The 27,259-nt window shown below is 27.1% G+C and overlaps 1 protein-coding gene across 1 annotated transcript; it reads right to left on the reverse strand.

Annotated features, from left to right (window-relative positions):
• Positions 1 to 1,203: 1,203 nt before the first annotated feature.
• LOC136989913 (lysophosphatidylcholine acyltransferase 1-like) lies at positions 1,204 to 27,259 on the reverse strand. The gene is made up of 14 exons (XM_067288216.1): positions 27,240 to 27,259; positions 22,797 to 22,892; positions 19,723 to 19,868; positions 11,698 to 11,915; positions 11,431 to 11,604; positions 11,305 to 11,363; positions 11,187 to 11,221; positions 11,023 to 11,077; positions 8,996 to 9,078; positions 8,777 to 8,902; positions 4,562 to 4,712; positions 4,381 to 4,479; positions 4,173 to 4,311; positions 1,204 to 3,575 (listed from the first exon to the last, which is right to left on the reverse strand). Exons 2-14 carry the CDS (start codon positions 22,884 to 22,886, stop codon positions 3,427 to 3,429), a joined length of 1,524 nt encoding a protein of 507 aa, XP_067144317.1. The 5' UTR covers positions 22,887 to 22,892; positions 27,240 to 27,259; the 3' UTR covers positions 1,204 to 3,426.

Raw genomic sequence — 27,259 nt, forward strand, 5'->3', positions numbered from 1 at the left:
TTATAGTACTACTCTACCAAATTAGACCTGTTATTGACATTCAACTGCTTATTAATTCTCGTTGCACTTTTGGCAAATTAACTACAGCTACATCCTTAGGCCAATAACCAATCCAATCTTTGTAAATCCATTCTTCACTTTCACTAAAGGGAGTTTGTATATTGTTGATTTCTCAAACATAATGCCAGAGTCTAATGATCAGGAGTAAATACAGTGTGTGAGAAATGCGGAATTTGTTGCACCAACTCCTGTTCCTGTGCCCCCATAACCCAGCTAAATATACTAGAAATAATTTTCCACACACATTTTTATAACAGCCTGCCAAGATTTATTTTCAGGAGCTTTGAATAAGTGTAGACAATCTCATTCTTAAAACAACGAAACTTCACAGAGCAATCCACTTGTGACGAGCAAAGTATGCAGTATCATCTGCTGGCTAGCAGCAACCTAACAGATCTGGTCTTTGCTCTTGAACTTTCTTCACAATTCTCTATCAAATTTCCCAGGTCAACAAAAATAGCCTCTGTTCCTGCCTGGGACTTTTCTAAATATATGCAGTGGCACGTTATCCTTTGGGCAAAAAGAGCAATTGCCTGGGGCTCCCAAACCAATCTTTCATACGAAAAGTTTTCCCCAATAAAATTTCCCTGAAGAAAAATGTCTTAAGTCAACACTGTACATGGGCCCCCTAATTCAAATTTGCCAGTGCCTCATGAAGATATAACATGCCACTGACTATATGTACAGTTTCATAGAAATCATCATTTATCATAACATTAAGTTATTGTTGTTGTGGCCACTGCATAATCATTACATCAAAATTTGACTTTATTTAATATTTCTGCTTTTTTACTTTTGTTTTGCTCAAAATACATACTAAGATAGATTATGGATCAATGTAGTTTACAAAAAAATAAACTTAACTAAATTTAGTAAATAATTTAGAATAAGCTTAATTAATCGCTAAGTTAATTGTAATTTAAATATGAGAAACAATTTACTATAACTTCAGTTGTTAACTGGTATTGGCATTTGTTGCAAAACTTCACTTAAATATATTTAATATTCACTTTTACTTATAATTAAATTTGCAAAGTTACATTATGCAACAATCTTACCAATGAGTAACATTTAAATAAGGTAGTATTTTGTATTTGAATTTATGTTAAAAGCAGTTATTCAAAGAAATAAATAATGACTACATATCTTTTAGATCCAGCTTTATTATTTAAATATCGCACATATAGCGTACATTTGCACAATACTCCTTCCTGACTTTTATGTACATTGTACAATTAGAGAAAAATGGAAGAGATAAGATTACATAAAAACATTTTACTGCACAAAAATCAGTAAGTTGTACAATGAAACATTGCCAATAAACAACCCTGAGGTTTACACATCACGTGATGAATTCCTAACTGAAAATAAACTAGTTTCTTTACTAAAATTAAAATTTTGTTAATCTAATAAGGAAAAATGATTTCAATTAGTCTAAACAGGATGTGTGATGTAAAACTTTAGGTTCTAATGGCACCAACAACAAAATACTTGTTTCTAAGATAATTTTTCACAACACAAGAAAATTACACCTGTGTATAATTTAAAAACAAATGTGCAACTTTAGCATGGTGTAATTACAATTTCAGGTCCTCACAGCAGAATTAAAAAATAATTTCCTTCCCCAAAATTTTAGATCATTTGAGTCTGCATGAGCATACAGCACAGTAATTACACAAATAAACTTCCATTTGTTTTACTATAAACATTAAAAATCATAAGAATTCTACCTTCTCAAAGACTTGAAATTGGAAAATAAAGTATAGTACAAAATTTGTACTTTGCAGTGGTAGTCTACATATTTCCCTGCAGTTATTAAATGAGATTTTTTGTGAGCTATCACTAACTCATTTGCTTGAAGTACATAGAAATAATGATTTTTCATGAATACAATGGAAATTTTTCTCAAAATTAAACATAATTTTTACACAGCATCATAATACAAAGGATCATGCAATATTTATAACAACTTCAAGTCTTGAATCTTGAATCAAGAACTGAAACTTAATCTAATTTTATTAGAAAAAATAAAGTTTAGAAACTGATACAGTTCAGTATCTAGAACATAAAAATTATTTTATACAATTCCAATACAATAAAATTTCTTGGATATTAATTTATAAATATTCTTGAATTTTATACATACATTTTTATATGTTTAAGGTCGATTCACATATAAGTGATGTGTCAGTGATATCTACAAAATCTGTTTACATACATCCACACAGTTTGAAGTCAGATATAGTCAAGATGGCAAAGTTTACAAACATGGAATTTGCAGTAATTGCCATAATTTTGGATAAGAGGAAGATGCATCAGACCAAGAAATAAAGTGGATACATGATGCATGGAAGAAAAGAGAAAGCAAAACCAGTTTGCTACTTCATATGTGGAATCATCTGTCATGTAAAATCACCTAAAACAAGTCAAAATGCAAGAGGTAGATTAGGATATGGCTATTAATCTCACAATGAAGGGTAAAATACAGCACTGTATTAAAGACATGAATTCAAATTATCATCATCATCATCAATCACTGACACAGAAAATTTTACAAAATGAATAGACAATTCACTTATATGTATCAACCTTTATTTTTGTAAATTGAGACTATTTATTCATTAAAATGATCAAACTTTTGCTAAATTGGCACATTATTAATTAGGAAAACATTTCAAATGTAATTGAATAAAATAAAATTTCAAATCACTATGTAAATCAAGCATTTATAACTGCTGTTAGTATCACTTTATCTAAATTATTTTAATACTGTATAAATGCCATTTAAGATATTTAAATCAGCAGCAGCAGCATCTACTAAAAATTAAAAAAGCCTACCGTTAATATAATTTTTTTAAGTTTAATAAATTATTGTTATTTTTTAAATTATTAATTATAAATTCTGAAATATATATTTTTACAGCATTTGTTTTAATTGAATCTAGATGATTTCAAATACTTTAAAACATCAGAATTAATTTTAGAAACTGGACTGTATCTCACTAATTTATCTGTATATAAAAAATTAAGAATAAATAAAATTTTAAAAGTTTATAACCTATAAAATTTTTCAAATAATAAAATCTGATGAAAACAAAATTAAGAAACTACATAAAATCTTATCAAAATACATAAATATACATATACATAGTACTTTGTTAAGTAGCCTTTGGCACTGATATTTTATACAACTTTTGGGTTCAAAAAGCAATCAATTTAATTCCGTAATAACCAACTATTTATATATAATGATTTCACCCAGATTAATTTTGCACATTTTGCAAAACAGATTTTTAAAAAATATCATTTATCACTTCTAATAATTGTTTAATAAATGTTTACTGTGAAAGAAGTAAATTATACCAATTATTTTCTCTTCTTTTCATCTTGATTACAATTTGTCTTAAGAACAGAATCTGAAATTATTCTGTCATCTGGCAGTGGTACCGAACCATTAGTCTGTGGTGCTCCATTTGAGATGTATTTATTATCAAACAGAATACTTTGAAGATCATCTATTCAGAAAGAAATAAAACTTGCTTTAAAATATATCAAAACAAACCTGAGATTTTTAACATTTCTAAGAAGTAATCTTGAAATTATTAAAAGGAGAAATGTGAGAATATATCTATTGGTATCCTAAAATTAAACAAGCATCTTAACAAAATTACATGTCCAAAACTTAAGGATTAACACAATTGTTAGTGGTGATAACTAGAAAAAGTCAACAACGGAGCCGGTGAATACTTCAATGCAATTAGATGGACACATTCCATATTGACAGTCTCTCTTGACTTGGGTATTGGTAAGCACTGTATCTACTAACTACTACAGGTATTGCTGTATGTATCTTTTTTCACCAAATATTTACTTTTATTGCTTTGACACACACAATCTATTTCAAGTTGTGTATTACCCTGTGTTAGTTATCAAGTAATATAATTCTTGCCATATTTGTCTGAATTCATCTACAGTTCTATTTGTGTACAGATGTCATCTGTCCTTAAGTTTGGGCACATGTGTATGATTGAGAGTTTAGTAACTTCTTAACATTAATATAATTTAAAACATATTTGATACTAATATATTACTAAACAATTATTCATACATACCAAATACCAAAGTTCCTCCATCTTTGCTTAATTTTTTAAATATTTTTTCTGACCAGGATGATGATATGCCTTTTATTAACCACATGTATCTTTCAAATTCTGAAACTCCCAAAGAATAATTTACTCCAGAACAAAACACCTGGTATTTAAATCATCTTTAAGTATTATCATTTTGAAAAAGGTCTACAAATCTGAAATTTAAACTTACTTTAAAAGCATTCTCAAGCTTCTCCTCATCATCAATATCTTGCCTAATGAGCCAGAGACCAGCTATATAGCTCCTCAAATCTATTAAGCCTGATCTATTCTATTTGAATAAATAAATGTAAACATACAAAAAGTAAATAAGTAAAAAATAAAAATAAATAAATTATATTAGATAAACTTACTGGATCAAATGCATCAAAGAAATCTCTAATGACTTCTGAAACTGATTCATTTAGAAAATTTGCAAGCTCTTTGCAAGTAATCAAATTATTGTACAGACTTAATTTATTTTCAGAATTAGCAATTTCTTCTTTGATACTGTTCTTTTCCAAACTATATATACATATAAAATTATATTTGAGAAAATTTTTATAATTTAAAAATATTTATTTTAATACACTTCTAACATATGAGAATATCAGTATCTTACTATTCAAACTATTAGTATGATTTACACAGATTCTAAATACAGTGGATGATTGGTTAATGAACAAATTGGATAATGAACACTTTTGCAAAAGATTTTTATGTTTGGACAATGAACACTTCACAAGAAGCAGCGACATAAAATAATGAATACCGATTGGTCTTCCCTTGTCTTCAGGCAACAATTCAAAACTTTTCAGAGCATGGGAGACATCGACATCGACGCTTACCCAGGTATATACTGATCGCATAGTATGCCTATGAACTTTGAAACACTCCCTCGTAATTCCAGCCTTTTATTTTTCTGACAATTCTTTTTTAGTATTCACAAAACTGTTGGGTGGGTACTCGTTAAGTTTTGCGTCGGTTTTTATTTTTGAAAGATGAGAGTATAATAGCAAAGGTAGAGAGTGGGCAGAATATGTCTGATATTGCTGGGCAGTTTGGCTTGAACAGGTCTACAGTAGGCTGCAGTTCAATCTTATCTAAGAAAGATACAGTATAATCAAGAAGACTCAAGCAGCTAAAAAGAGTAACAAAAATCACATCTGAGAAATAAAGAACATTGAAGAACTCATAATGGAACCTGAAACAGATCTGACAACAGAAGAATGCCAAGAACTCTTGAATGAAGAACACCAAGTAACTTGGTGAGATATGTTCTCTTCTGAAAAAGAAGATTAATGCCGATATCTGCTATTAAAATCTTTTGATGAAGTGGGAGGATGTCAGAACAACAGTCTTAGAATGGCATCCAAACCAGGATGAGGTTAATAGACTTGGTGATCTCTACAATTACAATGCTATTAATTACTTCTGAAAAATCCTGAAGAGAGAAAAGCAATTGACATTAGACATTCTTTAACTCCCACAAACGAAAAAAAAAACATGACTAATAAAAATGCAAGACTGTGTATATATGTATTATTATTATTACTATATATAAATAAACATAGTAAGAAAGAATATATTTTTTATTATTTGGAGTTTCCAGAATGAATTAATCAAATTCCCATAAAAACTTATGGTAAATCGATAATTGGTTAACGAACAAAGTCTTGGAACGAATTATGTTTGTTAACCGATCACCCACTGTATATATTTTATACTTCTTATGATAATTACATACACTATAACTATAAATTAATATTAAAGTATGCTAACTTATTTGAAGTTATTCACAAATCCATATATGTAAAATGAATATCAAATCAAATATGCTACTATTAAATAAAAATTATAAGATTATTATGTTAAGCCAACAATAACAACTTAAATCTACTGTATGTAGTAATTTGCAGCGATAGTTTTGTGGATATCTTTTTCTAAACCAAACAATATTAGCATTCTGTAATTGCTGAAATTTTTAAATTTAAAACATTTAATTTAAAAATGACAAAAATAACAACTACTGAACTACTAAACACCAAAGGCAAGTTCTCTAAGCTTGCTTAGAATGCGCTGCATACTTAAGAGAAAGTTTTGACTGTCAATATATCTTTTATTTGAGCACAAATATGCTAATAATTTATTCTAACATGTAAACTCTTTATCATTAAGTTTCCTTTTACATTGGCAGCTAACAGCTAGCCGTTGTCAGTGCAATTGTCAGTGCAAGTCAGTGCGATGCTTGCTCGTGTGGCGGTTTTCTGCAGCAAACAAGTGCGCACACATGATGTCATTCAAAGCACGGCCAGATTGTATTGAAAGCTTGTGGTAGCCAATCAGCATATATGTATTGTGTACAGGGGTGGATCTACATAGGGACTAATAGGGCTTAAGCCTTGGGTCCCCAGTGTCGAGGGCCGACAAAAATTGAATCATCATCATAAATTTTTAATACTTTTTCATTATAATAAATTTCATGTGTAGATATAATGGGCTTTATAATAGTCCATACTTTTTATTCACACCAAGTAACATTTCTGCCTATTGTTTAGTGCTAGAGATAGGCCTATTATTATTTTTATTATAACATTCAGCATGCCAAAAATCTTGGTCAGGATTCGCTCCTGATAAACATGTATTTTTAACTATTTGAGATATTCTTGAACATGTGCACATATATTTGATCAGGAATACAAATTCTTAAAAAGTATGTGAGTTCCTGCCCAAGTGACAAATAGAATTGAAAAATTGAATAGAAAACTACAAAATTAAAAGCAAATATCATTTCAATTTTTGATTGCTTTCAATTTCTGCATTTGACTGACGGAATACACTAAGTGTAAATTACATATACACCCAAACAAAATCATATTTACATCCATTTGCTGTATTTAACTATACACTAAATATTGATAGTTTAACTACAAAACTCATATATATATATATATATATATATATATATATAAATGAACACGTGGTACGATCCAAAAGTTTGGGGAATGCAGTAACCTATGACAACAAAAGCATGTATTTGAAGTTACAGCGTATGAAATGGATTCTACCAAACAACCTCTACGTGTTCAGGTTAATTTCATTCATGTCATGTGATTAAACCGCGAGCGCTACTGTTTTTTTCCGGAGATAGTTACCTTTGTTCTGCGACGTAATCAAAGTGGAGTTTCAAGAACAACCTCCAACATTAAATTTTGTCAGCGTTTAGGTAAAACACCTACAAAGATTTTAAAATTGCTAAGAAAGGTGTACGGTGATTCTACGGTGAAAGGTCACGGTGAAGTCGAAATGTTGGAGGTTGTTCTTGAAACTCCACTTTGATTACGTCGCAGAACGAAGGTAACTATCTCCGGAAAAAAACAGCAGCGCTCGTGGTTTAATCACATGACATGGGTGAAATTAACCTGAACACGTAGAGGTGGTTTGGTAGAATCCATTTCATATGCTGTAACTTCAAATACATGCTTTTGTTGTCATAGGTTACTGCATTCCCCGAACTTTTGGATCGTACCACGTATATATATATATATATATATATATATATATATATATTTAATGTTAATACAAAGTATTAAAACAGGCCAAGATAATATATATATATATAATGTATGTATATTATTATATAGTTATATAGTATTCTTTTTTGTAATCTTTTAGTTATAAAAAAAAATCTTGTAATCTTTTTCTTTTTGTTATATATATAAAAAAAATTAAGTGTTTCTACAAAATATTGTAATCTTCATTTAGAAGAAATGCTTTGACTTTTGTCCTGGCCTGTTTTAATACTTTAATACTTAACGACTCTCTTAACTTTTCTGGTACCATTTGGTGATGCCATCTGTTATTTTATTGTTAATAACTTTTTATATTTTTAACTATTATAAAATGGCAAAAACCTTAATTTTGAGGGTAGGGATACATTTTATAAAATATTGTAAATGCTAATAATGAGTAAAATTGACATTAAGTCCAACCCTACTGGAGATACATGACTCCCTTTATCTCCCCACCCCCTTGACCTTTAACCAACCAAATTAATAGTATCAATGTCCCCTAAATCACAAACCTCCCTGCAAAATTTCAGAAATTTTTGACAAAAAGCACAGGAGTTATCAAGTTTCAAACAGGGAGAATAAAATTGTGCCCCCCCCACACACACAGAGAGAAATTACCCATAAATTTTTTGCATTTCTCGACATTTCAAGATTTCTAGTCCAAAAATGTAAATATCTTGGGGGGAGTTATTTTTTGCCTGATTTCCATACTTTCCCTCTGTTATGTATAACATACGGGAAAGAAAAATGGGATTGTGTACACACCAAATTTGAGTATTCATGAATGTACTTAAAAATTACATTAAATATAAAAGATTTTATATTTATCATCTTCATTTTTAATTATATTTTATTATTATATATTTAAATTACATAATTATCATTTAACCATAACTGACAAGAAAATTCTTTGTATTTTAATTAACAAAATACTGATAACTTATTTAGTGAAATACTGTTTCCTAAATTAAAAATTAACAATGTTCGTAAAGATTTCAAATTATAAAAAATACATACTTCAGTTTTCTTCTTAATTTTAATAATTTTGTTACTCCAACAGTGTGTAACAAATTTCTTTCCTTAGCCCAGACTTGATACTTTATATCATCATAAGATAAATCACATGTTGGAACACCAAGTTTTCTAAGACAAAAGAAACATTTTAAGTATGTCTACTATTGTAATTGTGAATCATTATCATTATTGTTTTGTTTTTTTAAAGTTCAGAATATTTACTTAGCCATTATATTTCTGATATTGTCTGCATACAATCTTGGATCTTGTTTTTCTTCTTCACTTGGAGTATATACAGGTAGAAACTGAAAAGAAATTTTTAATATTTTTGATTAAATCAAAATTATGACCATACAAATATTTTGGGTCAGAACACAATAACCCTTTTTAATAGTCCAATCAGAGACAGATGGTAACAACTTAAAACCGACAAAATGACATTAAAAAATACATACAATACAATTGACGCAGACCTTTTCTTAGAGGATCCGACGCCAAGAACACAGCATTAAAATTTTTCACAATATCACTCAGGTAAAATTCAGTTGTATTTATATCCATCTGCAGACCTCCGGTGGAACACTGGAACAGGTTCTTAATTTGCATATTTATTGTGTTCTGACCCAAAATATTTGTATGGTCATAATTTTGATTTAATCAGCAATTTTATCCTTGGAACTTTGTTAATTAAGAAAATATATATATTTTATCAAATAATCAAAATCATCAAATAATAGTGTATTAAACATAATAAGAAAATTTTTATTTATATCAGATCAATGAGAAGAAAAACTACATTTTTAGTTCTTTAACATCTCTCTCTACTTCTGCTATTTTATATCTTAATTACTTAAATTATTCTTTGTGAAATTCTCTCTCTCTAGCTGTAATAATTTATTTTCTCATATGTTATAAAGATTTGCATTTCATATTAAATATTTCTCTTTACACTAAAAATGGAAAATAAATTGAAGTTAATAAAAAAAAATTTCAAATCAGTTTTTTATACATATTGAAAAATTGATGTAAGGAATTAGTTTTAAATATTTGTCAAGAGCAAAAAGTTTTAGTTTAATGCTTTTAGCAAATCAAGTATTACATTAAAATATTTAATGGCAAAATGATAGAAGTATATAATTAAAGATTGTACTACAAGCTAAAATATTCTGTATTATAAAATAATTATCAGAGTGCAAAATTTATGACTAGTTTTGCTCAAAAAATTGGAAACATCAGACAAAAACCAATTTAAAAAGATGATAGTACTGGGGACAAATGTTTTTTGCTCAAGGCATATGAATATATGTTCAAATAAAAACATTTAAAAATAAATTTTCAAAATATGAAAGAAATAATAGATTTTAAATTTACATTTTGATTCAACTTCATACAAAGTATTGGTTCAAAACCACTTTCCTTTAATATTATCTTAATATATAGTTTTTATTCAATTATAAATTTTAAATGACCAAAAATTACATGCAATTTGTGAATGATTTTGGAAGTTTGTTGCAATTTTATTCAACTTTTAATTGTACAGTTATTATTACTGTATACATATTCTTTAAATCATTTTAATCTTAATCATTAAAATATTCTTTTAAGTATTAATTTCAAACTAAGTATGACTCAATACATTTTCATATATAATATAAAAAAAATTGGAGAAATCAAGAACTAAAAAATGTAGTTGATTTCAAAATAAGGAATTCAACATCAATATGAAGTAAGAACTTAAAACAAATATCAATAAGCTTATAAATTAAGAAAGACAGTTATAAAATATGAATGCAACAGAAAAATTAAGATCTTTACTTCAAATTTTACACTTTTATCCACTTAATATAAAATATCACCAATATAAGACTTGCATTAAAAACCAAAGAACTAAATTTTGAGTATCTCTCTTCCAAAATATGGAAATAACCGAAATTAACAAAAAAAATTAGCTTTCTTATTTAATTTAATGTAATCTGTGCTTGATTGTTTCAATAAAGTTTTTCATCATAATCTAATTTAGAGAAAGCATTATGTCAATCAGAATAATTAAAACATTAAAGTAAAATATCAAAAGGAAATCATTTTCTGTACTTCTGTTTATTTTAATATTAAAATCTTACAGCTACTGTCATTACAAAACTTATTTCACAATTCTGCAGTAAATAGTTCAAAGCTTTCATAAGTCTAATTATATCACCTGATATAAAATCCTGTTTTTTGAACCAACTGCACATAAACATAAGACTTACTTCTATTTCGCAAGGCTGATGTAATTGTGTCATTGTAAGCCAAATTACTTTCCAACTATAACAATAAAACAACAGCATAACCATGATACATTTATTAAAATTATATTATTTACAAATCACAACTTAATATTTTATATCAGTTAAAAGTAAAACAATTTTCTTACGCTCCAGGTCCATCCCATGTCCAGGTTACTGTATCCTAACAAATATATATGTATGTTTATTATTACTATGTTAAAAAGAATTAAGAATTTTAAGAATTCTAATATGTAAAAATTTTACCGGCTTATTTAAATATCTAATGCAAACAGGTTGCACAGGAACTCCAGGTAGAAAGGCACCTGACAGAATAAACAATTTAATTCCTCAAAAACAAAATTTCTATTTAAAAAAAGTGAAAAATCTAACCTGATTTAAAATGTATGAGACATGTTCGATTGGTACAAGTTCCTTCTGGAAAAATGAGAATTTGTTCCCAATCATCACCTGAAAGTGCTCTTCTTCTGATTTCCTGTATAGTATGTTGACGTGATAAAGGATCATCTCTCTTAACATATACAGGTTGCGTATATGTAATTAAAGCTATAAAAAATTTATTCTTTAAATTACACACGTGTAAATAAATACTTATTCATGCAAGTTAAAAATTTGATATATATATATATTTATTCCTACTAGATACAATAGCTGTGGAACTGCTTTGTTCACGTACTACAGGACAATAGACACCACCAATAAATTCCATAAGTGTGTCAAAAAATGTGGAATGAGGTGCCACACACAAGATGGGAGCTTCAGATGAATGTGCTTTCTTTCCCAAGACCTTAATATTTTGAAATCCAGCCATAAAAAAGAATATGTGTCCAAGTCTTCTCTCACATTCTTTAATAAATCTATAATAAAAAATAAAATTAATGATTTTGTTTTAAAAATATTCAGATGATGATAATAGTAAATCTATTTGTAGTCTTTCATAGTTTTATTGAATGCAGAACAGGTTTGATATTTTATATGATGTAATATGTAAGTGGTGTGTAATGTGTAATCAAAATTAAACAAATCAGTGATTCTTCAAGCATTTTCTAAAAAGTTTGTGTTTATTTTGAAAAAATTGTGAAACAATTCTAAAAACAAGTTATTAAATGATCAATACTGAAAATCTCTATTGAAAATATAGAAATGTGAAAGTTACTTACACAACTCACTAGATAAAAAATATGAAATTCTACCAGCTCTAACAATGGAGATATTGTGAAATAGCCAAAGTCTGTACTTATGAACTGTAATTTATATATGAAGTAAACGTATAATGTACTTTTTACCACCATTACATTTAATCTAGAGACTGATTTAATATATCTATTTTCTGTTAGGTATACTAAATACTTAGCTTGGATGTCATGCCAACAGTATTAATACAATTAAAAACTTCAGATAAAGAGGAGTTAAATGAAATTAAAAGAAATAAAATATTTCTGCAAGTACTTTTGACGTAATTTACGCACATCGTCCTCAGACAGTTAGAACAACAGAGAGAATTCAAACAAAATATTGTGTTAATATCTATTTTCATTTTAGTTGCATATTGACAATTTTAAAATCAAACCTTCCACAAATGATTTCACAAATTGCTAATTTGTAAATACAGTATATGCTCTCCACCTCAAATTAGTACTGTAGTGGGAATGTCTTGCCCCTGTACATCATACTTTTTTGTTAGCAATGGAGTCATGCCAATCATTATCTAATTCCTTTCATGGAAAAATTTTTCAATTGAAATAATTATACTTCTGGTTTACTTCAGAAGTTTGTATATAGTTAGTCAGGGCCTCCTGCCCCCAAGCTATCCATATATGGTCTCAGCTTTCATTTGTGTAACTCTCTGTTCTAGAGATTAAGGAAAGATAGACAACAGTGGAAATTTATAGGTCTACAATTTTTTCAAATTGCAGTCAACAATTGTAAAGCTGATTTAGCTGAACATAGAACATTCTGTATGAGTAACTTAAATATTTTGTATCGAATTTTAGTTTGTGATAGTAAGTTATTAAAATATTCAATATGCTAAAAAAGCTTCTTTAATAATTATCTTCTTCTAATCATTTTAGCATTTAGTTAATTAATAATGGTTTATTAAAATTCAAATAGTTTTATTTAATCACGTCATGGTAATTTATACAACTGGCAATTATTATCAAATGTAATTGCAGATCATCTTTACATACTAATCTTGCAAATGAATTCATAGCTGAATTGCAAATCTTAATTTTTAAGCAATGTAATGCTATTTTTAAATACCACCAAACATGTTAAATTACTATTTCATGCACATTTCTTAAATGATATTATTAATCAGCATCTATTAATAAATACATATCATCACTCAAAATATTTTATGAGCAATTTTATTCCATGTCTTTTGGGCATAAGTTATATCTATATTGAGCATTTGGAACTCAAAGATGATTTATTCTTCTAATTATTTCATAAAACTTTATGCAATATGTAAAATGAATTTTTTCTCAGTATGTCAATATTTTTCATCTTCATTAAGTTACGGAAATTTTATGTTCAAAATTATAATTTTTTAGGAAAATTATAATTATTGTATGATGTACAGGGGCAAGACACTATAGTTCTAATTTTGAGACAGAGAGCATATATTTTAAATAACTTAAAAATATGATTAAAAATTTGCAGCCAGACATTGTGACAATTGATGTCACAATAAATATTTGCTCATTTTCTATACTTTCTCCTTCCTTCCTTTTTGTTCCAAAGACATTATTATTCTTATATATATAAGAAATATAATATATATATATATATATATATATATATATATATATTAAATATATATATTAAGTAGATGTAGAATAGATTTTATTCATGTAATGAATACGATTTCTCACTTAAATCTTAAATTATTATATTTTTTAATGAATCTTTTCATTACCAATTTTTTCTTAAAATAAAATATGAAAGCTTTCTAATAAATGATTTTTTTCAGAATACAATGGAACCTCAGTTAATGAGTACCTCTCATAATGAGTAATTTGCATAACAAGCAAAGCAAATTATTAAAAAAAATGACACTCTTAACAAGCAACATTTTGCATAACAAGTGACGAGAGGGGAAGTTCCGGATTGTGCACACACTACATCAGTCTTTGTTTAGCATTCGTTCCACTAGCATCTTAGTGTCACTTATGATCACACATTTTTCCAAACTTGTGTTCAGACATATTACATATAAACATTAACAACTATAGCACATTATATAATAAATATGCCAAACTCTTGAGCTATGTAAAAGCTATAATTAAATATTAGAAATGACTGTATTTCGATTTATTTTTGTTTTCTGCAAACCAAATTTGCATTCCAGGTTGGTTCATTCCACACTAGAAGAAGAGATGATGATGATTCTCTCCCCTTAACAATGTATATTATATAATTTATTTTGAATAAACGTTATACATAAAATATTTAAGTATTTTTTCTTTTGGTATGGAATGCATTATCATATTTTACATTAATTTATATGGGAAAAATTGTTTCGCTTAACAAGTAATGTTCTGGAAAGCTGGAAAGAATTATGCTCGTTAAGAGAGGTTCCATTGTATTGGAATAAATGAACTTTAATTAAAGTTACTCTCAGAATTTAAAGAACGCAGTGTTAAAATAGGAAACATTTAGAAAGATATTCAACAAATAAGAAATTTTTGTTTTTTTTTTTTATTTTTACACAAAATATTCAAAATAATCATTAAATACAGCCTAAATAAAAATTTTCTGTTCAAAACACAACAAACAGAAAAGAAGAATAATATACAAATTAATTTTCGTATTGTGTGACATTATTAACAAAATATTATTTTAAACAAGAATAAAATTGATTTACTAAGTAATAAATTGTAACTGACTAATTAATTTGCTAAGTAAAACTAACTTTTTAAAATAAACATGTAGAATATCAAAATAAGTGAATAATTATTAGTTATTCAATTAAGCAATTATTTCTATAGAGATTTCTAATAAGAAATCTCTATAGAAATAATTAGTTGGTTTAGATAATAGTAAGAAAATATTCTCAACTGCCTAAATTATTTGGATATATCTTGCACACACATACATCTGCATAACAAAAACTTTTATTATATAAAATTATTAAAATTAGAAAACAAACTTTTGATTGTTATGGTTAAGTATTTTAAGTTACATTTGTAATGTATGTAAAATAATTATGATGTTTTTAAGATTAATAATAATAATAATTTAAAATTTGAATGAAAATATCTGATGAATCTTTGTTCATTTCTGTACAAGTTTTTTCAATCTATTTACTAAATTCATTAATTGTATTAATTAATAGCATTTTTTCCAAAATCCTTGAGTATCTCATTTACTTAAGTGTCACAATGGCTTTTGTGAATATATACTAATGAATCAAAATAATAATCTCTATGGTTATATGATCCAAATTAACAGAGATATGAATGCAAAGATTAAACAGAAGTCTGGTTAATGTAACTAACGTCTAGTTTAGTAAGCAAAAATTGCAATTAAGTCTCATACGAAGTCGATCTTTCCAGAATTTTCTAAATTATTAAATTCAAAATTAAATTAATATCTAATTAAATTTTATTGCAAAGATGCAGTCTCAAATAAAAGGTCATCTCCATACTGGTGTTTGTAACGACAGAACACACAATTTTGTAGAGTCAGTAAATTTTATTTATATATTTTAATATCTAATTATTAATCTTAGCTCATCGTGGCTGCTTAACTGGCTATCTTTAGGGCCAAATTCCATAATTAAATTAACTTCATTCTAACAAAAATAATCTGATTTTTAAATATGTTTGACTACTAAATTGGACTTTGATTTATGATATTTATAGATTATCTATAGTTTCATTCTAGATGATTAAGCAATATGAATTTCTGACTTCTCAATTATTTTGCTAAACAAACAAATCAAAATAGAAATAGATAAAAATTAATTAAATTCTCAAAATAAAATAATAATGTTCATCATTTATGATAAAGACTAAATATATAACATATAATTAAAAAAATTATATTATTATAAAAATATAATTAAATATAAATCATAATAAAATTCAAAATTTATTCCTATTCATTTCATAAGCACTGAAAACAACTTAGAAGGGTGTATCAAAGAAGAAAGAAGGAAAGCTAATTCCTAATAGTGGTAAATTTCGCACAAAACTACTAAGAGAACAGCAATAGTTTTCTAAGATGAAAATATCATAGAAAATACTGGAAGATGTAATTTTGATACAGTAACAAAAAATTTGATCATGAATTAGACTATAGAAAATGAGTTGATATGTCCTTTTAAAGGAACAAATCACAGAAGCAGTAGAAAGTGAGTATACAAACAATTTTTTTAGATCTGTATTTGTATTACATTTAAAATGTACAAAGAAAAAAGAATTGAATGCTTTATATTATATATTACCCAGTGAACAATCTATCGAAATTTAGTGAAAGTTACTGTCTTAACTATTACTTTAGAATGCCATTTTGTCTATTCTGTCTATTCTATTTAAATTAACAATAAATTCAGTATATTATTATTGCAATAGGAATTTATTATTGATATGAATTTATTATTTATACCATGGAATGACACCGTTGCTGCTAGAATGCCCACTATGGGGTGTCCCAAGCTACTAGTAGTAAAAGAAAACAGCAACTCTGTGCTCTTGACAACTTGCAAACATGTTGAAAATATTACATGACCAAATGCAGGACACTTTCTGGGATGGTGTTCAATGCGGGACTAACAACCCAAATCCAGGACGTCTGGTCACCTTACTCTAGACACATTGTTTGAAAAATGAGTTTATTGATGTTTAGTAGCAGACTACATTTATTCTACTTTCAAGTAGAAATATATAATTTCTCATTTAGCATAATACTAAAGAAGCAACAAATCACTTCAAAGAAGATGAAGAGTATAGATTGCATCCAGATCATCTCTGAGTCTTTTACCATTCCTCCATCAAAATCAGTGCAAAAAAACAGTTTTCCAGCAAGATAATGCTGCAATCCATGTTAATGACATGGTTGACAGCCAAAAAAACATTGAAATGCTTGAGTGACCTTCCAGCTCACTTGACCAAAACATAATTGGAAATTTATGGATAACTATAGTTAGCCACATTTATACACAATCACCAATTCTTGACAGTCAACAAGCTGAAAGTTACTATTATTAAAGCATATGAAAATATAGATCATGATACCATTCACAATCTTGTTATGAACATGCCCAATAAGACTGCAGAAGTTATTGTGAAGGAGATAATGACAATATTAAAATATACTTATTTGATGTTTAATGAAAAACAGCTAATTTACCTTTTTGTCGTATAATTTATATATTTGTTGATTTAACTGAAATAAAAGCAATTCACAACAATTATAATTACATCTAATATTCATGTGCAAATAGCAATATAGTATCACATGTAGGATTATCCAAATTTATAATTTTTGGGCAATGTTATAATTATGAAATTAACTGTAGCAGTTATCACTACTATGCCTCTGTTCAATTAGAACTGCTGAGACTGATAAATGTAGACAAATAGCTGATGATATTTGAATTCTTGTTTTCTGCAAATGATACATTTTGCATTTCCAGAAAAAGTCAATGCATACACAATTTTTTTGTTTTTCAATAAACTTTTTACAAATGAAAACTAAAGAGTTTACTTGGAGAAGATTAAAATGCTTACAAACTCCATTCATTCTCAAACAATTTAGTTCATGCATCACAAAAATTCAATCAATCACTGACATATCAGCTGTTCCATTATAAAATTTTATATAAGATATTCTTTCTTTTTTTTTAAAGCTAATAATTAAACTTATTTCTAATATATAGTTATGTCAAAAAGACCAGTTGAATATGCACTCTTAGTCCTTAGAAATAATCACAAGCACTACTTTCAATCAGAGACTGTATATTTTCTATCATGTATTCACATGACCGAAAACTTGGCCAGAGTCACACAAAAGAATTTTTGAACAAAAGAGTTGTGCCTACTTTTATTGCTCTTTGTTCCTAGGATAGAAAAATACTTGGGGCAACAACATTGATGTGAGATCCAGTGCTGGCCATGACAGTACTAATAAATACAGTACAGTAATAATTATACAACTGGAATAAAGGCAAATATTAAAACCTTCATTAATTTTAAATGTGTAATTTAAATAAATAAAAATATGCAAACTCTACATCTAAAAAACATACTAAAATAAAATACTAACTAGAAAATAAAAACCTAATTGCTAAAAAATGAATAAGATTAAATCTAAAGAACATTTGTTACATTAAATATCTAAATCTACTACTTGTGATAAGTGAGTTTTTTTAAAAAGTGCATTTAAGATGCTATCAAATGTATTCTTACTTCCAAACATATAGCAAATACCCAGAACTGCCCTTGATGAAGCAAATGCACAAATATATACTTGAATATTTTTATTGACAAGTATACATGTTGAACAAGGACAATAATGGGAACATAATGAGGTGAAATCTTCTGGCAGATGATTAAAAAATCTGTATCAAAAGTCAAAATATTAAGAATTCATAATTATAAAATACATTGAGCCAGAGTTCAACAAATTTTTAAATAATTTTTACTGCATTAAATGTTTAAATGCTATTATGGTAAAAGCCAAAGAAATTTATAAATTACAGAATCACACATAATTTTCTAGAAAATTAATAGCTAAAGTAATGTACACTTTATATTTGTTGAGCTCTGAAGTACAGTGGAACCTCGCTTAACGAGCAAAACAAATTGTAAAAAATTACCTTGCTCAACGAGCAGTGTTTCACATAACAAGTGATGAAGAGAGGGCAGTCCCAAATTGTGCACATGCTCCATCAGTCTGTGTTTAACACTCATTCTGCTAGCATCTTAGTGTTGCTCCTTATCACATATTTTTCCAAACTTGTGTTCACACATATTACTTATAAACATCAACAACCATAGCCAGTTATATAATAAACACGCCAAACAATATGCCAAATCCTTAGGCTATGTAAAGGCTATAATTAAATATTAGAAATTAATTATAGCTTTTACATAGCCCAAGAATTTGGAATATCGTTTGGAGTGTTTATCAAACATACAGTTTTTGTTTTCTGCAAATTAAATTCTCATTTCAGGTTGGTTCACTCCGTGCTAGAAGAAAAGATGATGATTCACACTCTTTAACAATGCACATTGTACAATTTTCTTTGAATAAACATTATACATAAAACATTTGAGAATTTTTTCCAGCATGGAACACATTATCATATTTTACATTAATTTCTATAGGAAAAATTGTTTCACTTAACAAGTGTTTCGCATTACAAGTACGATTCTTGAATGAATTATGCTTGTTAAGTGAGGTTCCACTGTATATTAAATTACAACAAAATTTTCTAATTATTAATATTACAAAAATAAAATGATGATAATATAATTAAAATTTTCAAATTACTTTTAAAAATTAAAAGAAAAATAAATGCATCAATATACATCTATATACATATTTTAAAAATCTTCATTTACTCAAAAAAATTGAAATTTTAAATTAATTCATACCAAGTAGAATTATATACTATAAATATAAAACAAGATTCTATAATATTAAGTAACTCACTTTCTCCAACCAGACATAGGTTTCTCTTGAAATTCTTTTTCTGATAAACCAATAAAACCAATTGATGTCAAAAGCCATGCAGTCATTAAAAGAATAATCATGATGATAAAACGAATGGGAAATATTGTGAATGTCATTATCCATATCTACAAATGATAAAATTTATTTTATATAAAAATTTCTTTAAAAGATATATGTTAATTATTACAAATTCTTGTGTGTTTCCAGAAAATATTTAAGTATCAAACAAAACAAAAATCTTTTATTTTTTTAAATATTGAACGAACAGCAACCATGCTATTTCTATGTATAGCATCCTTTTAAACCAAAAAATTTTTCTTGGTAGACGATCTCACAGCTTTCCAGTCAGAAAACTATGGCTTTACTTCAAAAAATTGAACTACAAATGCATTCTGGGTTGGTTTAAGTTTCCAACCCCTCTTCAGTGCTGTTCAAAAGAAAATTTATATACAAATTGTAATTAAGGACACGGCATTATTTAAATATTACGTAAAAATTTTATTTTATTTGTTTTAGTTGCATTAAGTGCTTATTTGCTGATTGAAAAAGTTATATGGCTGTTATTTTAGGTATCAAACATTTTTCATTTATTTGATAGGCCATTCTCAGGTTTACATCCTTAAAAACTTAAAAGTGCATGTTTCCAATAAATCACTCTGGAACTTTAACAATATATGTCTTACTAGAGAAAAGTTTATTTACCAAATCTGTATTCTACTATTTGACACTTCACTCACAAGCTAACAAAAGACAATTTTTCAAAACACATACTTTTGAAAAACTGTCTTTTCTTCTTAGCTGAATTTCTTCAGTATGAAAAAAATTAAACTATATAAATTACTTCAATGTACTGTACATGGATAACCGTTTCGACAAATCCAATCTCTCATTTTCCATCAGCTATTCAGGTCCTTTTTTAAATTTTAGTTTGTTAATCCTGAATTCTTAAATTAAACAATCTAATAATTACCATTGCAAATTTGTGGTGATTTTTTAGAATTCCTCTCATTCATCTTTGGCTTCTTTCTTAGTTCTACTTTGAGAACCATATCAACTATTACATTCCTTTGCAGAAATGTAATAGCTGATGTGAATCATAAGAAAAAGAACAAAGAAAGCAAAGATGAATGAAGAATTTAAAAAAAAATACTGTCATGAGTTCACCAATTCCAAAAATGTTAAGTAGAAACTGCTTTAATGGAGTATAAAAAAAACAAGAAAAATTAATAAAAATTTGTATCCATAATAAAAAGTGTGTTCAGTGTCTTTATATAATAAAAATTTAGATATTCTAGTACAGTCAAACTTCAGTTTTCAAACTTAATTTGTTCAAAGACCGATTCATTCTGAAACCAAAACAAATTTTCCCACAAGAAACAATATAAAATGTATTAATCCATTCCTGACCCTCCAAAACAAAGCCTGTTTTTACCTTTTTAGCTTTATTTCATGCATAAAAATTCCTACAAATGCAATATAATATTATCTATATCTATTTTATATACATATATAAATCAAAATATTCCATCACCTACAACCAAAACCGAAACAATCACTTTACAAAGTGCTGTAAACACTCAACATGGATGAAATATAACCAAATCAATCAAGATGAACAACAAGTACTTTATCCACACTTTCCGAAATATTATATTTCAATTGCTTTGATTTAAATTAATTAATTTTATTTTTAGTTTTAATTTATTGACTATCTAGTATTAATAAATATTAATAAATTTGTTACCGTATTTTACGGACTATAAGACGCACTTTTTCTTCGAAAAATTGCCTCCAAAATTCAGATGCATCTTATAGTCCGTAGTGTCTTATAGGTATACTCCAATAACCACCACCTTATAAGTTGCTGAGGGAATTTTAATTAAGAAAACTAACGTTTTCAATCTATGGAATAGATCGAAAATGTTAGTTTTCTTAATTAAAATTCCCTCAGCAACTGGTGGTGGTTATTGGAGTATATATATTTTTGCTGAGTATGTTTATGTTCAATGTCTTATAGGTATTTTTTTAAAAAAATTGCTTAAAAATTAAGGTGCGTCTTAAAGTCCATAAAATACGGTATTTAATTTGAGTTAAGCACCTTTAAACATGACTTTGTGGATATAATTTATATTACGAGAATGTCAATTAATGGTTTTTATTAATTAATTTGGTTTAAATTCAATTGTGACATATATTGAAAAATGGAAGTAGTATCTTATCCGCATGTGCATTAAAATCTAATTTAAATAACAATGTCATCAATGGTTCATGTTGTGACATCTAATGATGCAAGGTGATCTTGGCACCACTAACTTTTGAATCAGTAGTCCCATCGTTGATTGATTGGACTGTTAACTTTCTTTAACTCAGGAAGAATAGGAAGTTGACCATCTGTCTCTCTCTAATCTGTAACCAGCTATTGTCAAGTAGCTTGTTCAACAACTGAGTTATCATATGGCAACTGCGGCAAATATGGCGTTCAAATTTTGTTCATATACTGAATTGTTCAAAAAGTGAGTCATTCAAAACCAGAGGTTTGACTATACTTCAAGTTATAACAGAAAATTTGTATGCATTCCTGGAGATAAATGTTACAGCTTGAAAAAAATTAGAATGTCCAAGTTTTTGTTAATTTTTTTAATAAAAATTCTATTACGTATTTTGATGAAACATTAAGAATTAGTCATACACATAAAAAGAATGAATAATTATCTTCATTTAATTCAATTACTTTCTGTTATATTTTGTCTAGCTTTATCAATACTACAATATTTTTATATTATACACCTACTGGTTAAAATAAAAAAGAGTATGTGGAAATCATAATAATCAGTATTAAGACTATTGTGAAGGTGAATATATATATATATATAATTTCCTATTTAAAATAATGCAAAAATTGCATTATAGTTTGAAAATGCTTTAATGCAATTAAAAATCCAGATTAAAAGTAATATCATTCTAGACTTTAATTACATTAAAGAATTATATAACAAACACTAAACTGTTTTGTATATCTATGAACAAAATAAAAGGAATTGAATTCTACTTACCTTAATTTTTTCAAATTTAGAAAACTTCACTCTATGAAGAAATGGATTAGGTATATCCTTTACAGCATCATCTAACATTTTACTTGCCATTTTGATCTGAAGTAAAAAAGATACACACACAAAAATACTGTTTACTTTTAATAATCTTTAGAAAAAATAATTTGACAAAACATTTATAAAATATATTTAAACATATTTACATTGCTTATGTATAAGTTCAGATACTTACATAAACATGGGTTATATTTATACATTATTGTGCCGTTTATCAAATATATTGTCATATTGATAATTATGATAAACTCAGTTTATTAAACTGATTATCAAAGTAGATTATAAAAATTATATATAAACAAACATTTTGTATAACTCAAATTTTATTAATGCCAAAAGACAGTGATCATAAACTTTTATCTGATAAATTATTATTTTGTCATGTCAGATTTTATTTTATATTTTTCTCATTGAATTTATTTAATATCAGCACAACTATATTTGGAAGAGTTTCATTTCTGCTTACAAATAAAATTGCTACTAAATGTTTATGTAATCCACTAATCACAGATGAATAAGAGCAAATATAAAATTTTTTGTGTGACATTAGTCACACAAAAAATTTTATATTTGCTCCACAACTCCATTGAGGCCACTGCTCTAAGAAATTAGCTTTTCATGCCTTTGTATTTAATAATAGTTAAAACTAATAAGAGATTTACTGCAGTTGAGAGAAACTGCACTTAGTTTTATATAGTTCATAACAGAATAGCTCTTAATTTCTCAATAATTTTGAATATATTTTATAATAAAAACAGCAAATGCGTTTAAACCAAAAATTTGACAATCTGCCGTTTAAAATTATTTCAGTTTTAACCATCTACCTTGTTGAAACACTTCAGTTTCTAAATCTTCCATTATTTTTATGCATATGAATCATTTGGTATAAGAAAACTTAAAAAACAACTTCAAGAGAAGAAAAGCTGTAATAGTATACAGCATTATACACCAGATATTCCTAAAAAACAATTCAACATATGAAGTCAAGGCAGAGACTCCCCGTCAAGTAAAGAAGTCACTGACTGACTACATACACAGGAATCAGAGTTGCCGATTTTCGGGGTCAATTTCTCTACCCCAAACACCGAAAGTAATTCTGAATATCTCGTTCGAAAGACAAAGTAGTGTGCAAAATTTCAAAATTTTTTTTATAAAGCAGTTGCTGAAATACAAGCAATTGAAAAGTGTAAAAATTGCCAAAAAAAGCAACATTTTCTTCATCTCATCCAGCACTGTAGATGTTTGTAGAAAAAAACTACTGGGTCTGGAAAGTTCAAATTTTAAACTTAAGCCTTTCTCGTTATCAGTGAAATGCTTGCAAAACTTCAAAGTTGATTGGAAAACCCCCATAAACTTTGATCCTAAAGCTAATTTAATTTTACAGCTTAATTTTATGCTTATAAGGATAAAATTGTATAGAAACAAATGAAATTTATTCAAAATTTTACTCAGAATTACAAAATCTCAAATTTATGCCAATTAAAACTTTTTATATCAATTTTTCTAAACAATGTATTGAAGGCATCAATCAGTGGCGCATTGGTTGGAGATGTGTTCAGTTAGTGCCAACTAGAATTTTTCCAACGGGATCCCAGTTGTTTTTTTAACCCGGAAAATATCCTGGAAAATTCTTTTCGTCCCGGGAAATCCTGCAAATTTCTTAAAAATTCACTTTTTTCTTATTTTGTGTTAAAGTTTTGCAAGAAATTTTGCAAATAGAAAGTATAATTAACTCATAAATTGTCAGAATACATTTGTATTTATTAATTTTAAGCCTGCTTATTAGTTTTTTAAATTTTTACTTGTTATGGCATGTCACAGATTGTCAATAATCAATATGTAGCCTATTTGTGGCAGAACACTGAAAATTCTTCACTTGTCAGAACCTGTAATATCTGGAATAATTGTGCTTATGCTGTCTTAATTTTTAACAATGCCCAGTAGCTTCAATAACTGCATTATGCCAGGTTGTGCAAATTGTGCAAGAATACAAACGAGTACGGAGTATGCAAGTATGAAGTTTTCTTCATAAACCTGATTATTAAGGCCAAATGAACTGCCGAATTACTGGGCTGTAAGCTTGGTGCCACTGTTAAAACAGCCAAGGTAGACAAATCAAGAATACTAGACGGCAAAAGAAGTATAACAACACATCTCGAAAACAAACTAGAAATCTTCCAGGCTACAAGTGAAAAAACAAACAACATCAGTCTCCTCTTAAATGCATTAAAGACGATTCAATCCATGTCAACTGAATCGAAAAGGGCATTCTCTGTAGTAGGACTTTTCTTTAGTAAAATAATCAAATTAAGTGATCGGAGTAGCAACCATCTTTGCTTTTTAAAATCTTATTACAAAAATTAATAATATTTTGTATTGTTTTATTTAAAAAACGAAAATTACCTTTTAAGTTAGAAGTTTGATCTAAGTTCATTTTTTTCTTTAAATTTTCAACTCAATTCAAAAGCATTTTTGTTGTAAGCAGTTTCTAACAAAAAATTTATTAAATTTTTTTCTAATGACTTGAAACCATGTCACGCTTAATTCTTGTTAATTAATTATTAAAAATTTTTGTTAATTACGTAATTAACAAATTTTTTTCTATTTGTGAAAATTTATGTAATTCAAAAGTAATTTTTTGTACATATTTTACACAGCATTATTATTATTTTGGAGGTTGCAGGACAATTATTTTTCATTTTTAAGTGATTTAATATCATTTGATTTCAAGATTTATTTTATATCTTAAAAATAATTAATTATATCCTGGAATTTCCCAGGATCCCGGGAAACAGTTCACTTTTTCCCAGAATCCCAGGACAAGCAAAAGACCGGGAAATGAAAAACCCTAGTGCCAATTGAAATGAATATTCAAGTGTTTGGTTGGCAGTCGCTGAGTGCCAACTGGTCTTATGTCTTGACGTATTGTACAATAATACAATTATTAAACGAAAACAATTGATATACAAACAACCATCTGAGATGTAAAAAAATTTCGCCAAGTAAAAATTTATGAAAAATTTTGACTGTCTAAATTGTCATAAATTTTTACTTGGTGAAATTTTTTTACATCTCAGATGTTTTTGTTTGGATATAGATATGACAAGTGACCATTTTTGTCATCTATGACAGTAATACCAGCAGTTGGATTCTGTGTCTATTACTGTATTATTCTGTGTTTCTGCTAAGGTGTAGATTGAAGCTACTTTTTCATGTGCCACCCTATAATTAAAATTTCTAAATTGCATAAAAAAAGTAACAAATTTAGTAATATAAATTATTTTACGTAAAAAGTCAGTGTCAAACTTTCATATTTATTATAGCAAGTTTTCAAAAATCTATTCTACAGACATTCAAATTTATAGACTAACATTTGAGGATGAATCACTGCTTTGAAAAATACTAACAAATTAATATGAAATAAATAAATAAATGTTTAGTTTATTTTACTTTTGTTTTACATTATCAAGGAGTCAGAATATGTCTCTCAAATTATAGTTAATGCTGACTTAAAATTATATATTATACACCCAATAAACACTAGATATATTTATTTTTATTTTTGACGAAATTTAATATTTTATAAGCGAATTAATTAATAATACTTTATATTCATTTAGCAACTTTAATAACAGACAATGTGATCAAAACTACAGTCAAATTAATATTTAAACTATAAATTTACAATTTTTTATTAACTTTTATCAATAAATATTATCTTTAAAAAATCTTTAGTTGGCTTCTGTATTGTGCACTATATCTGTTATGCAGGAAATCAAGCTTTACCAAGATACTTCTATTTGATTTTCTAATGATAAAATGCCTAGAGCAAAACTGCATAACAAAATGCATATATAAACTACAATATGTTTGACATAAGAAAATGTTTCAATTTTTTAAACTTTAGTGATTATTTATAAGCAAATGCAAATAAATTAATTAAAATTGTTTTGGATAGTCACTTGTATTGTAAGACTTATCAATAAATTTGATTTTATTATGTAAATTTATTTTTATCAGATATTTGTTTACCAAAAAATAAAAACTAATATCAACCATTAAGCTATTATTAAATCAATTTTATTAAGTCCAAGATTTGATAAAATTGATTATTTAAAAAATTCTTCCACGAAAAAAATCTTATTTCAAACTCTTGATAACTGAAGAAATCCTTTCATCCTATTCACTTCAAGTTATATAGATTATTTTTTCTTCTGTAGTTTCAATTATAAACACTAATTTATAACGCTTTACATAAAAGAGGAATCCAAAATTAATGCTTTATAATCTCACATAATTAAATATTAAAATTTTTTAATTTTTGAAATATTAACTTGGAAATTTGAAAACAAAAGCATGCAGTTTGTAAAAATAAATTTTTTTACATACATCTAATTTATTTCTTAAAG

The sequence above is a fragment of the Centruroides vittatus genome, unplaced genomic scaffold, assembly GCF_030686945.1.
Source record: "Centruroides vittatus isolate TY-2023 unplaced genomic scaffold, ASM3068694v2 scaffold_769, whole genome shotgun sequence".
NCBI classification, from domain to species: domain Eukaryota; kingdom Metazoa; phylum Arthropoda; class Arachnida; order Scorpiones; family Buthidae; genus Centruroides; species Centruroides vittatus.